General features: G+C 52.9%; 1 protein-coding gene across 1 annotated transcript in view; it reads right to left on the bottom strand.

Moving 5' to 3' along the window:
* Positions 1 to 16645, bottom strand: part of TG (thyroglobulin) — a 254110-nt gene that overhangs the window by 14200 nt on the left and 223265 nt on the right. The window contains exons 44-45 of the mRNA XM_042973584.1: positions 7175 to 7356; positions 5638 to 5745 (exon numbers count right to left, since the gene is read on the bottom strand). Coding sequence (XP_042829518.1) covers positions 5638 to 5745; positions 7175 to 7356 — 290 coding nt within the window. The remainder of the gene's footprint in view (positions 1 to 5637; positions 5746 to 7174; positions 7357 to 16645) is intronic.

Raw genomic sequence — 16645 nt, 5'->3', positions numbered from 1 at the left:
TCCCTTTGGCTATGGGCTACAAGGAATGCGGAGAGGGCTCCACCTGACAAGATACTGGGACCGGCGTGTCCTTTGGAAGGGGCTGGTTCAAGAGAAGGACTTCAACTGAGGGTCTACAAGAAGGCAGGGCAGGAGGCGGGCAGGAGGGAAGAGTCCTCGCTGAGTTCAGGAAGTGGCACCTAGAGACAGAGCTGGGCAAGCCCTTCTAGGGATCGTCCTGCACCTCCAACTTGGAGGGGACGGCAGGTCCCGGCCCTGCTGGCGTGAATATGGGAAAGAGGCTTGTCAGCCTTTCGGGTCACCCTGGTAACAGAAACACCAGCCATGCTCTGTTCCCATGGTGCACCCATGGTCTGCCTCAACGGGCTCCAGTGGGGCAGTGTCTGTGGACAGAGGGGTCCTGCGTCGATCAAGTCTGGGGAAGGGATTGTCTCTTCCCTTCAGGTGCTGTTGGTAATAACCCCCATTTTAGTGGAGTCCAACAGTGGTTCTCGGCAGAGGGTGATTTTGCCCCCCCAGGGGACCCTGGCCAATGTCTGGAGACGTTTTTGGTTGTCCCAATCATGGAGGTGCTTCTGGTATTGAGTGAGGGAGGCTGGGGATGCTAAATACCATACAAGGTACAGGACAGCCTGTTACCACAAGGAATTATCCGGCCCGAAATGTCAATGGTGCCAAGCTGAGAAACCCTGGATTAGAGTCATCATTGAAAATCCCTCTTCCTGAAACAGACAGCTACAGATACAGAGGAGACTGGCCTCAAATCTCCCCAGTGAGCAGAGCTGGTATGTTTCCTCTTCATGTTAACAGCCTTGGAAATCAAAACTTCCAGGTGTTACATGCACACATACACACAACCGCATAACTACACACACACACACGCATACACACACACACACACACACACACACACACACACACACATATCTCAGATCCAGGCACTGTTCCCCTAAACCCTTTGAGCCACGCTATGGGACAGGTACTTTGCTTTCCCTGTCTATAGGTGAGGATGCATAGAGTGTCAGAGAGGTTAAGCAACTTGCTCAAAGCCACACAGCTAGTAAGTGGATTTAGCCATGGCAGATACTCAAGAGGCTTTGGGTTGAAGGGTAAGATTGAAAAAAAAACAAAAACAAAACAAAACTGGAGAGCGGGCAGGAGACAGGGTCTGGGTCCAGACTGCTACTGATTGGCCCTGGGGCTGGGACCTAATTCCTTATCTTGGGCTTTTGTCTCTTTATCTATAAAATGAAAGACACAGACGAAATCATCTTCCGGATTCTCTGATTCTTTCAGTCTGAATCTTAAAATGGAACCTTCTTCTCACAAGATACATTTTAGTTTCCTTGTCCCCTCCCCCATCCACTACACCTTCCTCCCAGAGCTTGGCCCTCAATTTCAGGGCTGAAAAGCTCATCTATAATCCAGGGGCAGTTAAAGAACCATGCCAGGCTGTGATCAATTAGCGAGAGTCTTAAGAAAGTGGTAATTTATTGCGTTTTGTGTGCTCGCTACGCCAGGAAAGCTAATATATGCTCACAGAAATGGAGGTACAAGACAGATGGCTGAAAATGCACGGCAGCACATATATTTTAAGTCTGTAGGTTTGAGCCAGAAATAAATGAGGGGTGTGACAGCTCCAGGGCAGAATGAGAGAGATGTCTTTTCAGGCAAAAAGGAGAAACTTGCCAATGATTAAATGGGCTAGTTTTGGTGATTCATTCATTGATTTAAGCATCTACGATGAGCCATCCCGTGACCGTGGCGGGAGAGATCACACAGACCCAGACAGTCAAGGACACTCTCTGATGGGTGTGAATAATAGAACACCCTCAGCACTTACTGTCTGACTCATTCTCCGTGCAAATTAATGATCACGGTAACCCTCCGAAGCAGGTCCCATGATCACTCCCATTTCTCAGGTGAAGAAACTGAGTCACCAAGGAGGTTAAGTGACTTGCGTTGGGCTTCTAACCGAGTCAGGTGGCCCAGAGAGCCTGATGTCACCAGGACACTTTCTGCCTCTGTACTCATTGCAATAGCTCTCTCTGTGAAATGTTTTAGTGGCTCTGAGTGTCTCTTTCCTCCCAAACGGTAGCATGTGAGAGCAGAAGTCACTTATGGGTGACTGAGCCCAGTGGGTTTCATGCCTCTCTAAACTGCATAAACTCGATGCTTTACTCACAGCTCAGTCTACAAGGTATAGAGAATGTTGTTCTCCTCCCTCCAGGGCCCTGAAGCCAGGGCTCCACAGAGCCCAGTGTGGAGTCAAGTGCTCCTGACCTCTCTCCCCTCCCTGTTCCCATTTTGCAGATGACGAAACTGAGCCCCCAAGAGCCTATAGACCAGAGTGGAAAGGACTCATTCCCCACCTGTCAAATGAGGGAGTTGGATCAGCTCCAACATGATTTCCGAAGCACCCACTACTCTGTGCCAGGAGGGTCTCTGGGGTCTGAGGCAGAGCGACTGTGACGACCCAGGAGGCACTCCATGAGGGTCTGGCTCACGAGCATGGCCTCCTTTCACTGGGGCGGGGGGCGGGGGTCTTTGGATCAGCATAGTGGAGCCCTGTCCGTGGATCCCCGGAGGGGCATGTGATTCAGAGTCTGTTCAAGGAGCCCTCCTGCAAGGTCCGCGTTGTTCTCGGGTCTGGAACAGGCTGCTCTGGGCCCTTGCTACCCGGGGGCCTCGTGAGCAGGGCTGTTACTTTAGAGAGAAGAGTGGTGCTCTGGGTTGAATTGTGCCCCTTACAAAAGATACGTTAGGGGCGCCTGGGTGGCTGAGTCGGTTGAGCGTCCGACTTTGGCTCAGGTCATGATCTCGCGGTCCGTGAGTTCGAGCCCCGTGTCGGGTTCTGTGCTGGCAGCTCGGCGCCTGGAGCCTGCTTCGGATTCTGTGTCTCCCTCTCTGTCTGTCCCTCCCCCGCTCGCACTCTGTCTCTCTAAAAAATAAGTACACATTAGAAAGAATTAAAAAAAAAAAAAAAGATATGTTGGAGCCCTAATCTTAGGACCTCAGAATATGGCCTTCGTTAAAAATAGGGTCTTTACGGAGATAACGGAGTTAAAATGAAGATACAGGGTGGGCTTCCGTCTAATGTGACTGGTGTTGTTATAAAAAGGGGGAATTTGGACACAGACACACGGCGGGAAGATGGCCGTCTACAAGCCAAGAAATGCCTGAGGCTACCGGAATGGGCTACCTTGGCTATGGCTGGTAGGAGACTAACAGGGGTGGGGTTGAATCACCCCTGGCCCGAATCACATGGATCCTTTTTGTCTTGACTGATCTTGCCCTCATGGAGCAGATGCCTTTCTAGGTTTGCCACCGTAAATTTCGGAGCCCAACGGCGTGTGCACACTTTTAAGGCTTCTGATGGGCTTGCTACAGGAGCATCATGTCTTCTCTTGTAATCTGTGCCTTAAAAGGGTGGACGGCAGAGAACCAGACTCCTGTACTGAGCGAATCCCGAGATCCCTGGCATTTGGGAGACACATCGAGGCTTATTCTACAAACAACTCCCGGCCATGAGTGACCGCTGGGTGACGAGGGGAACTTTCATCCCCACCCAAACCATCTCTCTCTTCATCGTTCCTTCTTCCAAATGCCTCCTTACCAGAGGAGCCTGCCATTTACTTTCCTTCCTACCACGTGGGGACAGCTGCTGGAATCTAGGAAGTAGATAGGGGTTGGAATCATAAACAGTTCTAAGCAGAGAAAGAGAAAGTCCGCACGGTTTAGTGGAAAGAGAGTTCAGGGTCTTAGAGAAGTTATGGGTAAGCCAATGCCCTACAACCAACCACTGCTGGTCCTTGGGGAGATCACGTGAAACTCCTTGAACCTCAGACTCTTCATCTGTAGAAGAGCAATGACCGTTTCAACCCTGCCAACCTCACTAGGATTCTGGATGCTTTTGTGAAGTGTTATATAAACTGAATAATCTATGGGGGAACCAGGCAAACAATGGGTGCTTTGGGAAACTAGAATGTCTGGGGGACGGTATTGGTTCCCTATGGCTGTTGTAACAAACCAGCATAGACATGGTGGCTGAAAACAACAGACGTTCACTGTCTCACAGTTCTGGGGGCCAGAGGCCCCAAATCCGTTTCATGGAGCCGAAATCAAGGTGTCAACATGCTTCCCCTGGAGGCTCTTGGGGAGAAGCCATTTCTTGCTCCCGCAGCTCTTGAGGATTCTTGCCTGGAATCTGGTGGAGTTTCGTGGATTCTTGGCTGGTGTTTCTTAGCTTATGGGTGCTTCACTCCAATTTCTGCCTCCATGGTCACACTGCCTCCCTCTCTTCTGTGTATCTTCCCGAGCCCCTCTCTCGTAGTCACGTTTGTGATCACAGCTAGGACCCACCAGGATAATCCGGGATCATTTTCCTGGGTCCAGGTCTTTAACGTAATCGCGTCTGCAAAGCCCCTTTTTCCTTATGAGGCAACATTTACAGGTCCCCGGGGTTGGGACCTGGCATCTCTCGGTGGCCACATTCAGCCCATTAGAAGGATGTTGCCAATTACAATGAGAAGTTGTGTATGTTTGTAAGAGTTCCCTTGGTGTCATTGCCAAGGAATACATGGCCTGACTTGGCCAGATAATTTATATCCCAGATATTGTGAATGCCAACCCTGAAAGGGGAAACCATTAGCCTCATTTAGCAGATGAGGACACTGAGGACCAGAAAGACAAAGGATGCCGCCCAGCTTGCAGCTGACAAGTGGTGGGGCAGGAGCCCCAGCTCTAAAGTTGGCCTTCTTACACCCCATCTTCCTGTTGCCTGCAAAACAGACTGATGTGGGCGATCGATGTCCTCTCCCCACACGGCAGGCCCGGCTTCCACTCTCAGAAAAAATAAAACGACTCTGGCATCTTTGGGAGACCCGACCCCATGAGCTTCTGCTATCTGCAAATGCTCAACCTGGACGGCTGGCCCAGCACGGAGCCCAACATGGGGCTCGATCTCCCGAACCGTGAGATCATGACCTGAGCCAAGATCAAGAAGCAGACACTTAACCGACTGAGCCATGCAGGCGCCCCTGTTCTTTCTTTTTAAATCTTGTCCTTGGCTTCTGGAACAGGCAGGGCTATATTCTGTGCCCACTGGTTGCCCCTTCACTTATCATGGGCTTTCTTTCACTCGCTTATTATTTCCTTTTTCCATGGGGATTATTTTGTTGCACCTAAGACTTTCATTATAAAGTACATTGAAATATATTAAGTATATTTTGAGAGTAGGAATGGCGTACAGATTAGAGGCAAACAGGACTTTCCTTTGTTGCACACAAAAAAATGGGGGAAACCATTTTCTTAAGTGAAAGTGAGTGCTCAGGTTTCAGAGGCCTAAGTGTGTAGGGTTGATAAAGCCTCCTCCCCCAAGCCAGGTCAACCCATCAACAGCTAATGTCGGAACTCCAAAGGGCCTCTTATATCTGTTATTTTGTTCACCCTTCCAACAATACTGTGAGAGGACGTGGCCATTACTAATACACTCATTTTTCAGATGCCAAACGACATGGCTGATGTCACGGAGCCACGACTTGCACCTCAGTCTCCCCTGTGGGTCACACAATGGACCTGGAGCCCTACCAGACTCCCTGTGCGGCCACAGAGCGGGTGCTGGCCGGTGAACCTTACCTGCTGTGGCCATAGCTTTTGGGAGCGTGGTACATGAAGACGTTTCCTCGGGCTCTCCTGGCCCAGTGCCTGGCCATGTCGATCACAGGACAGGTGATAAAGTAGTCCCTGGGCAAATGAGGCAGAGGAGGGAGCTTTGTTATATGTAGCAACTCTATATACCCAGCATAACTGAAGACACCCCCAATGCCCAGGGGACATTTGACAACGTTTGGGAGACAGTTGTGGTTGTCACAGCTGGAGATGAAAAGGTTCTTACTGGCATCCGGCGGGGAAGGGCCGGGAAGGTGGCTAAGTATCCCACAATGCCCGGGACAGACCCCAGAGCAAGGAATCATCCAGCTCAAAATGCCAACCGTCAGGAGGTTGAGAACGCTGTTCTAGGTTCCCCAAGCTTCACGTTTGCTCCCGTTCTGGGGGCTGATGGAAAGATGTTTCAGAAGCACCAGCTTACAACGGTGGGGTCGTGCGTGGGCCGGTACTCAAGCACCGTGCTGTAGAGGGGGCGGGCCTGGTCAGAACCCCACAGACCTCGGGCGGCCTTGGGTCCACCAGGCTCTGAATCCCAGTCAGCGGCCCCGGCATCTTCTTGACCCGCCATATCCTCAGCTGAGAAATGGGGCCTAGGGGACCCATCCTGCAGGGACTTTGTGACAACTGAGGCTGGTAACAGTCATGAAAGTCCCTCAGTGAAGAGGGTTCGTCTCCCCCTCTTTTCTGGCTGTTGAGATGAACTCCTTTGTGGAGTCTGGAGGCAGCCAGAGTGTTTATAGGAAAGCTCTACGGTGGGGTGGGGTCACTGGGGTGTGGAAGGGCACATGGGGCAGCCATGCTTCATCTCCTGAAGAAGAGGGGTAGTGAGCAGGACCAGGAATCAGGCCTACGGGAAAGAGTCACAGCTCGCACCGGTGGAGGGGACACTGCCGAGGGCAGGCAGGGAGGCCACTGTCTGAGCCTGGCTGGGAGGCAATGAGGGCCTGAGCTGGGGCGGGGGGCTGGATTCCCTTGGTGAAACCCTCCTCGGTTACCAGCCCTGCCTCACACCTCAGCTCTTGCCCCAGGGCACAGATGTCTTCAAAGCCCATCAGAGGCAAAGTCGGAGCGAAAGCGAGGGTTTCTAAACTCCAGTCCTGCTTGAGCTCTCTCAATAACCCAGATCAGAGCCAGTCCTGACGGGGTGAGGAGCCAACAAGGGTCCAGAACTTGGACATCGTTGAGCTCTTAGAGTACAGTCTGGGGCTGGGCCTACAGAAATAGCTGCTGGCTGCAGGGTTGAAAACCGAGCTCTCTGCTCGAGGGAAAATTAAAGCCTTTCTGGTTCCCAGATTCCCAGTGGGCGGGGCCACGTTTTATTCTGAGCTAGTGACTCTGAGATTGGAAACCACAGACTCCCAGATGGGGAGACCTAGCTGGCCAGGGGGTAGCAACACCCTTCAGGCCGTCCCTTCCCGGCACAGTCCAGTGCTCATCCGTGACCTGAGCGTCACCGAGGCCGGCACCAGTGTGAGGGCAGGAGCCCGTGTCCCCTCGGGCTTACCGGGTGGCGTTCTCCAGGGCGCGGGAGAAGGAGGCATAGTCATCAGTGGAGTGCTCCAGGGAATAGTACCATGTTGCAGCCGCCAGGACCCCGGCATCCGCGTCCTCACCGCCCAGCGAATTCTGCAGCGCCTGGTAAAACGCTGTTTTGCTACTGGTCCGGCCTTGACTTTCCTCAAATTGCTTAAGAAAAAAAAAAATTTAAAAAAAGAGAGAGAGAAAAGAAAGAAAACGCCCTATCAGATTCTGAAAGTCTGGAGTCAGTATCCTGCAAAGCTTGTTCTAGAAATTTCTCTCTGGGCCAGGGTGTGAAGCACAGGCACGTTGGAGCCAGGCCGCCAGGGTTCAAATCTCAGCTCTAGCTGTGTGACCGCCAACAGGAGGCCGTGGCCCTCCGTGCCCGCCTCTCCCGGCCTGGAAACAGACACAATGAACCGAAACGGAGAACAGGCGTGAAGTACTCCAGTGAGTGTGCATGAACGCGAGCCATTATGGCCAGCGGGTATGGGTCACCCTGGGCTCCATCCTTTTACTCCGTCAGCCAGCTCGTGATCCGTTCTGCTAGGAGAGCGAACGTGAGCCTCATCCGGTCACGTGATCAGTCGGCAGAGGAGTGCTTTCTGCGCATTCACGCAGAGCAACAGCCTCTTCTTCCAGACCCAGCTGTGTGCCGGGCCTTGGGGAACAGCCGTGGACTCACTGATGAAGCTCCCTGTTCTCGTGGGCCCGACGTTCCGGTGGGCGGAGGCGGGAAAGAAGCAGATCATTCTAGTTTATCAGGGTTCTGGTGCCACGAGGGGAAACAGCAGGTTGAGCGGGATGGGGTGGGGGCTAGTTTTCTCGGAGTGGTCGGGGCAGGCACGCAGCTCTCTGGGGAGGCTTGTCCGAGTATCTTTTCCTCTCTCTTTCCTGCCCCCATCCTCCTTCCCTTCTTCCCTCCCCCCTTCCTTCCTTCCCTGTCCAGACATTCCTGCTCTCTGCATCAGGGCCGTCTGGGAGGACCATCTCCCTGCTCCCCGGGACTCAGTCTCCTCATTTCTGAAGTCAAGGGGCAGCAGGGTGTCAGAGATGCAGCTCTTGAGACCCCTCGGCCCCTGCGCAATCCTACGCTGTGTGTTTACATATTTCTAGGCTCTTATGTCAACAGCGAACTGTGCTTATCGAGACGCCCTGGTATGTTTAAATTGTTTTTGTAAACATTTCCAAGCATACAGGACCTGTGATTAGAATTTGAGGTGTGGGCATGATGGGGAAGCAACCCTTTCTGTCTGAGACATTCTTTCAGCCCATCCTGGGGGGCGGACCTCAGCCTGGCTCACCCAGAAGAGGCTGGACCAAGTAGTGGAACAACTGATCGAGGCCATGTCTATCCGTTCAGGGGAGGTGAGGGATAGAGAGCAGAGAGGCATTCAAAGACACCGTCCTTTTAATTTTACCTATAATGTGTGGTTCTTGGGAGAAGATCTGAAGCAGATATGGGAAAATATTAATATCTGTTAAAAATGAAGAGTGAAGGGGCTCCCGGGTGGCTCCGTCGGTTAAGCACCTGACTTCAGCTCAGGTCATGATCTCGCAGTTTGTGAGTTCAGGGCCCCGAGTCGGGCTCTGTGCTGACAGCTCAGAGCCTGGAGCCTGCTTTGGATTCTGGGTCTCCTTCTCTCTCTGCTCCTCCCCCACTCCTGCTCGGTCTCTCTCAGTCTCTCAAAAATGAATAAATGTTAAAAAAATTTTTTTTTAATGAATAGAGAATACAAGAGTATTCATTATATCAATGACTTTCAAGTATTTTTCAAAAATATTTAGTTACTTATTTATTTATTTTGAGAGAGAGAGAAGGGGAGAGGCAGAGAGAGAGGCACAGAGAGAGAGAGAGAATTCCAAGGAGGTTCCACTCAGCACAGAGCCTGACGCGGGGCTCAATCCCATGACTGAGATCAGGACCTGAGCTGAAATCAAGAGTTAGACACTTAACCAGCTACGCCACCCAGGCGCTCAAGTATTTTTGACCATGATCTATAGTAAGAAAGACATTTCATCCACCAGAACACATGCACACACACACACAGGCCAGAAATACTGTTCATGAAGGACACTCATGCTCCTGGCTCTTACCATATATGACAGACCTGATCGTTTCCATTCCATTCTATTCTAGTCTAACCCAGTCTGCTCAAAATCTTGCCTGCAATCTCTTTAACTGACTTCATAACCTACTAGCAGTTCAGGGGAGAAACTGCATTATATTATTCTCTGCCCTTTTTTGAGTTTTTGGAGTATTGTATGACAGAAATACCAGTACCCACGCGCGTATCTCCCATTATTGCCAAACATTTAACATGCATATTTCACTGATGTATCAAAATCAACACGTGCATTGGAAAATCGCGTGGAATTGTTGCCAGATTGCAACACAACATGCATAGAAAGGGCGGCTTAGCACAGTTCTGGGCACACTGTCAACAGAGGTGAGTATTATTGACCTGTTTCCAGGCTAGGGCAGGGGCTCTGCACCCCCTCGTGATGCTGTGCTCAATCCCCGGATGCTGGTAGTGTTTGCTGGTCAGCTGCTCCAGAACTACCATGCAGCACAAGGGGCCCACAGTGTTCAGCGTGGCACCTAGTTGTGGGTTCTCGGTAAACGTGTCGGAAAGACGGTTCGTGAAGATACCGGCCTCTGTGGAGATAATATAGGCTCAAAGCTACAAATAGACACCAGAGTCCGACCTCCTGGGTTCAAATTCCCAGAGTTGGAGAGGCCTGAGCTTGGATGCTAGCCCTGCCACTTATCAGCGGTCTTACCTTGGGCAAGTTACTTAATCTCCCCGTGCCTTTGTTTCCTCCTCTGCAAAATGGGCACAGTGATACTACCCTCTTCATGAAACGGTCATGCGGTTACACGAGATGATACCTCCACACTTCTCAACATAGCGTGTGCTATGCTATTATTGCTAGATGTTTGTAGACTCAGCCTTGCGTCCCGCCCAGATGGGTCAGGGATGCCCATGTCTTTGAGGCTACATCGATGCCGGTCCCGTCGGCAACCCCTCTTCCCTGCTGCAGAGTGACTGGCCCCATCTAAAGGGCACGGCCCCTTCACGAGCTCTTCGGAAACGATTTCCACGACGAGGTGGCCTTTAAGAGTGGCAGACCACCAAGCCCTGGCAGTGCTGGAAGAAGTGCCTCTGACATACAAGAGTCTAAACGGCTCCCCGGCTAGGAAGCCGGAGGGACGGGCCTGGTCTGTGCACCCAGGAGACCGTGATTGCTTTCACATTTTCAGGGGATCTGAGCCAGCGGCTGAGACTAGCCAGGGCGTGGCCTTGTTGGCCGGTCATATTCTCCAGACGGATGGCGTGTGGCCTCCCGGCCCCCTGGGACCACGCGGGACTGCGAAGGGGCCCGTTTCCAGCAAGAGCCACATCTCTTCATTCTTGGCCGGGACCGAAGCACAGATGCTGTTTCTAGTTTAATTAGAGAGTCAGCAGGAGGGATGGGGGCCACCACGTGACTCCCAGCACCAACTTGCACAAGCTGTAATTACAGGCACAATCCGCCTCCGAAGCAGGTTTGCTAGGGGCTGGGCCCTGTTAAGGGCCATCAAGAGCTGGCTCATCGTCCTCCGTGTGTGTGTGTGTGTGCGTGTGTGTGTGTGTGTGTGTGTGTGTTGAAAGGACTGCCGTTAATATGTCCTACAGAAAAGTTCCAGCCTGTTAGGAAACTTCTGAGACCATGAAGGGCTTCCCAGGGTCCGGAATGCCTCGTGGCCTAGCCCCCAGAGCACGGGGTCTGTGTTTGAGAGGCGCGGGTTCGAACCTGGCTCTGGCGTGGACCTCGGAAGATTCCCTGCCGTCAATAAATCTGCTCAGTGAATATTCCTCTCTGGGCCTGGGGCTGATGCTAGAATCAAATGAATGAATGATTACCAAGCGGCTGACACGCAGGTGACAGTACATCTCCCTTCTCTCTCTCCTAGAGGAGATTTACTGGCTGGCCAGTAAATCACTGAAAATAAATGTCCTTATGTTCCCTCCAGGGTTGGCAGACGTCAACCTGCTTTGCTGCAGGGCCTTTACCTTCGATCCACTATTCCTGCAACAAATTTCTACCCAGTGCCTGCACCTGCCAGGAGCATTTGGGATGCATCAGGGAACAACACAAGATAAATTCTCTGCCCTCTGGGGGCTTCCAGTTGAGCTGGAGAGCCTGATGGGTACATGACAGGTTTTGTAATATAGAAAGTTCGGCGGTGAAAAGGATATGACACAGACGAGGCCAGCAGGGCAGGAAAGGGGGTGGGGGTCCCGGACGGCGAGGGCTGAAATTGCAAATCGGATCATCGGGGTGGGCCTCGGGCCAGCGGAGCCGAGACTTGGGGAGGTGAGGGTGAGGGTGTGAGCAGCCGAGCGGGCAGGAGCGGAGGCCAGCGTGGCCAGTGCAGTGGATGAGGGCAGGGGAGCCAGAGATGAGACAGAGGGAGGGAATGGAGGGCGGAGTGGCTGGTGTGGCCCCACCTGCTTTTGCTTCAGGAGGGACCGGGAGAAGGGCCCTCTGTTGCGGTTTGCAGGTGCCGCCCGCCAGGGATGGGGGTCCGTGTCCGGGAGAGGCAGAACAGCGAGCTGCCAGGGGCCTTTGAGTCGGAGCCCCCTGTTCTCTGGGCCAGGAAGGAGCTCACTAGCCACTGCTTCCTACTGGCCCCTTCTCCTGCCACGCCAATCCCTTGATGCGGCTGCAAAACCCAAGGTGATCTTCAGAGATCTCCCCACACCCCCAGGGCTCTGATGCGGAGAGAGATGGCCCTCTGGAGCCCTCCCTGAATCCCGCCCCTCTTCTTGGACCAGGCAACACCTCCTTCCTCTGGGGCTGGGGCCTCGGTGCCCAGGGCCCCCGGGATGCCCTCCTCCACTTCTTTGGTGGCGTCACTGGGCAAATCCCCTCTCGTAGGACCTTCAAGGTGTAGCTCTCCACGACTCCACCCCCACCGAGGGCTAAATGCCGAGGGACGTCCCTGCCAAGGATGGTCTCTGTCTGTATGCCCTGCCCCCGGGGCGCACACTCAGCAGGAGAGTCCCTTTAGTCCTTACCCCACAGCCATCTGGCTCCTGCCCTGTCCCCACCGGGCCACCGTCTCCAGGGCCACTGATGGTGCCCCTCGACCCACCCGGGCCAACGCTGCCCTCATTCACCATTGCCGTCCTGGTTCTCTTCCCTCCTCCACTCAGGGATCCTCCCGTCTCCGTTTCCAGAAACCGCTCTGCTCCAGGCTCCTTTCTGGAACACTTCTGCTGTCCTGCTCACTTCCATTTGCTGAGGTCCCCCAGCTGCCATCCCTGCCCTCTTCCCTTCCCCTTCCGTCCAGGCAGGCTGAGAGGCAGCACTGGTTCTTCCCTTTGCTTTGATAATGACCGGTAGGTTAATGGTTCCTAACTCTCTCTCCAGCCTGCACTTCAGCCCCGCATATCCAAGTATCTCCCACCTCCTGGGAATCTCTCGGGTCCCTGGAACTCTGCGTGAGCACAGTTTAACTCCATTGTCTACACATGTTCTTCCTTACCTCCAGACCCTTTCCCTGTGCTTTTTCTGTCCTCAATCACCAAGACCAACAGCTGAAAAGAGACACGCTAGCTGACCCCCCCCTTACTCTCCCCTCCCCCAACATGCTACTGCACCCCAATCCTAGTACGTCTTAACCACTGTCCTGTCCACTCCTCCTGCCCTATCTTTGCTCATTCCCTCATCAGCTTCTACCCCATCCTGGAGCAGAAACACCAACACTATCTGTGGCAGGTGGGGATTCGGGGAGAAGGGTACACAGAAGGTCCTTAATTAATTTTGGTACACTGGTTACTCTTGGAGTCATGCAGCATGGTTATGGCATCATAGGTTTGAGAAGAAGAGACCCAGAATAGAATTTCCAAAGGAAAAACAGGCAGTCTGTCAGAGGTCACCTGATTCTTGCAAGTCTGCAGGGATAGAGGCATGAATTAATGGATGCCCCCCCCCCGCCCCGAATTCTCTAGAGCTCAGAGGTAGACGGAGACAGATATTCCTTTGCTCATTTAATGGATATAAATTCAAGGCCTCCTGGGCCAGCAGCGGAGGATCCAAATGAACACAGCACGGTTCTCGCCACGGAACAGAGCTGGTAAAGCTGGGGAGGCAACTCATCGGTGAGCAAACCACCCCATGAAAACTGGTTAAGGGTTTGCATCCTGGTGCAGAAGGCGTGGGAGGCACCGTGGTCACGTCCTCACCCGCCACGCTCCCAGATCCGGTCAGCAATCCCTTCCCCTCACCCCCTGGGATGGCCCCCATCCATGTCCCTGGGGACCCAAGTCCTGTCCCGTCCAGCAGCCCGACCTCTGACCTCCGCTCAATGACATCCGACCCTTGACCTTCCTTTCAGAAACACGCTTTTCTTGGCTTTTGTGACATCAAATTTTCCTGGTTTCCTTCCAAACCTGTATCTACAGCAATGACCTCTCGCCTGAACTCCCACCGTGTATACCCAACTGCCCATCCAAGGTTTATCCCAAACCTGGTTATTTCTCATCATTGCCATGCCTATCATTCTCATTTGACTTATTAGCTTGCTTCCTGGGCTTCCTAACCCAGGCCGATCTGGTCTCTACTTTGTTACCTCTCCATAGTCCGTTTTCATTAGAGTTGCCAGAATGTTCTTTTAAAAGAAAATAAATCAATATAACCACTCCCTAGCTTAAAACGTTCCAGGGGCGCCTGGGTGGCTCAGTGGGTTGAGCGTCTGACTTTGGCTCAGGTCATGATCTCGTGGTCCGTAAGTCTGAGCCCCACATTTGTCTCTGAGCTGTCAGCCTGCTTCGGATTCTGTGTCTCCCTCTCTCTCTCTGCCCTTCCCCCCCCTTAAGATAAATAAAAATTAAAAAAAACAAAACAAAACCTTCCAGTGACTGCCTACTGAAAGTAGGACAGAATCACTCTCCTGATGCCTACAGGATCTCATCTAATGGGTCACCTCCAACATATCCAACTTCTGTTGCTGCCCCTCCCTCTGTGATCCACAGAGGGAGATCCTAGCCCTCCAGCCTTCTATGTCCTCCAGATCTCTGCCACAGGGCCTTTGCACTAACTCTTCACCCAGCTCTCCCCAGAGCTGGCCCCGTCTCATCATTCAGGTCTCAGTCCTCCCTGCCAAGGAACCTTGGATTCATGTTTCTATTCTCTTCAGCACTTTTCAAGATCTGAAATTCTTTTAAATACATATATTTTTTTATTTTAGAAAGAGAGAGAGAGAGAGCATGAGTGGGGGAAAGGGGCAGAGGGAGACAGAGAATGAACCTTAAGTAGGCTCCAACTCAGCATGGAGCCTGAGGTGGGGCTCAATCCCATGACCCCGGGATCATGACCTGAGTTGAAATCAAGAGTCAGACACTCAACCGACTGAACCACCCTAGGCGCCTCAAGATCTGAAATTCTTAATGTATTTGCTCAGCCATCATTGTCTGTGTCCTCTGCCCGGAATGTGAACCCTACAAGCTGGGAGCTTTGTCTGTTGGGGTGACGCCTTTCCCCCAGGGCCTAGAAGAGAGCCCCTTAATGAGCATACATTGGACGTGTGCATGAATTCATGCAGGGGCGTTCCTGCCTCCTGTGCTGGGGCTGGTGCCAGCGCCTCGGGCTGCCAGGTGCTGCTTCCAACTCTCAGACGGGCTGCCTTCCCCTCCCCACTCCCCGAAGGGCCCCCACTCCACCTGCTCCTGGACGGGGCCAGCTCCTGCCCAAGCTCGGGGCACGGTGGCGGCGCTGTTTCAGGATTTTTCTCGCCTTCCTTGGAGATGCTTGTGCTTGGAGGGGAAGGCAGAACAGTGCATCTTGGAACAAATCTGCTTTTGATCATGCAAATTAATGCCCGGTTAATGTAGGCAGACTGTCAATTTCACCAGTTAGAGAGAGACACAGAGAGAGAAAGAGAGAGAAAAGAAGGGAAAAATCCCTACCACAGCGGCTGATGAATTTCAACAGAAAGCTGCGACTTCAGAAAATAAGATCATTCTCGGAGAGCGGAGCCTTTCCAGGCATCTCAGGCAGCCGTGATGCTCCACGGGTACGTTGTTAACTTTGCTGGTGTCACTGGGACGCTGTGTGGACCGTAGCTGGCCTGGGGTGGTAGGTGGGTGAGGATTCTCACACAGACTTGCTGGAAGCCCTGCCCACCCACCCTCCTTGGTCTGCGGGATTTGGTGGGTCTCTGCTGAAGTGATGGGTGGGTCCAGGGGCTCATTTGGGGCGGGAGGGATGCCTACCACTCCTGTGACTTCCCCGGGGAAGCCGGACGGTGTGTGTTTGTGGGTTGGGCTCTGGATGGTATGAATGCAGGGCTGGCATAAGGAAAAAGCGCGTGTGTGCATCTGCCACGATTTGGAAAACCGGCTTGGGTCAGGCGAGGTGATTCAGCGGCTGTACGTCCTTTGTATCCTTGCTTTCCCTGGATAATTCTCTGCATCGGGGACAATAGCTTTGGGCACTAATCACGGTAATACAGTTGAAGAATTCAGGGCAAAACTAATGTTTATTGAGCACATACTATTTGCCAGACACGGCTGCGTATATGGTTTCATTCAACAACTTAATGAGGGTCTTGAGTAATAATCTCCCAATTTTACAGATGGGGAACCCGCGGCTCAGGTTCTGGGGGACCCAAATGCTCCTGCTTATATTCTGTGGACATCCAGGATGCTCCCCCTGCCCGCTGACAGCTGGCCTGGGGGATGGGGTCCTGGTCAGCTCCTTCGTCATTGTGATCCTCCTGCTGGAGATGCCACTGTGGGTCCAGCAACCCCCTCGTCCCCTCTCCATAGAGTGTGTATCAAACTGTATTTTAATCATTCACTTTTGCTCATTTTCTGTCTCCTTACCTGACTGCGAGCTCCTTGAGGGCAGGGATTTAATGCGTGTTTATGCTCCAAATACCCAGCACAGCATCTGGCACATAGTAGGTGACCTCTCTGAGTGTCGCACGACAGAAACAAACGGATCTCTGTGTTGGGGAAATGCGCTGGACACCTGCTCTAGGCTGTGGTGGTTTTCTGCAGCGTTCTGCTTCTCAGCACAGATGGGCGGGAGAAGCGGGGCTGACTCGGGAGGATTCAGGAGAAGGAATCGCTGAGATTGAGGCCCTCTGGAATGTGCCATCCTGGGATAGCTGGTCCCAGGTACTATGGAACCTTCTGGCAGGGGGGGGGGAATGGAGAAACCTACAAACCCAATCTGAATGAGGGTCACGAGGGAAGGCAACACAGGGGCGCTCACGGGCAGGGTGTTTTCAATACTGTGTAGAAAGGGCAGCTGGTGGCCAGGTTCCTACTCGTGTGTCCGCACTAGTGTCGCCGTCCTGTGTTGGCCAGGCTTCCGAGGACTCCTTGGGGCTCCGATGGTGTCTGGGAGGGTATACAGGGGGTGCCGATGCACTCGCCATCCCTGGGTTTAGCGCACGTGG

The sequence above is a fragment of the Panthera tigris genome, chromosome F2 (assembly GCF_018350195.1).
Source record: "Panthera tigris isolate Pti1 chromosome F2, P.tigris_Pti1_mat1.1, whole genome shotgun sequence".
Lineage (NCBI taxonomy): Eukaryota > Metazoa > Chordata > Mammalia > Carnivora > Felidae > Panthera > Panthera tigris.
The sequence above is the reverse complement of the archived record's forward strand: the minus strand, read 5'-3'. Positions and strand labels throughout refer to the sequence as shown.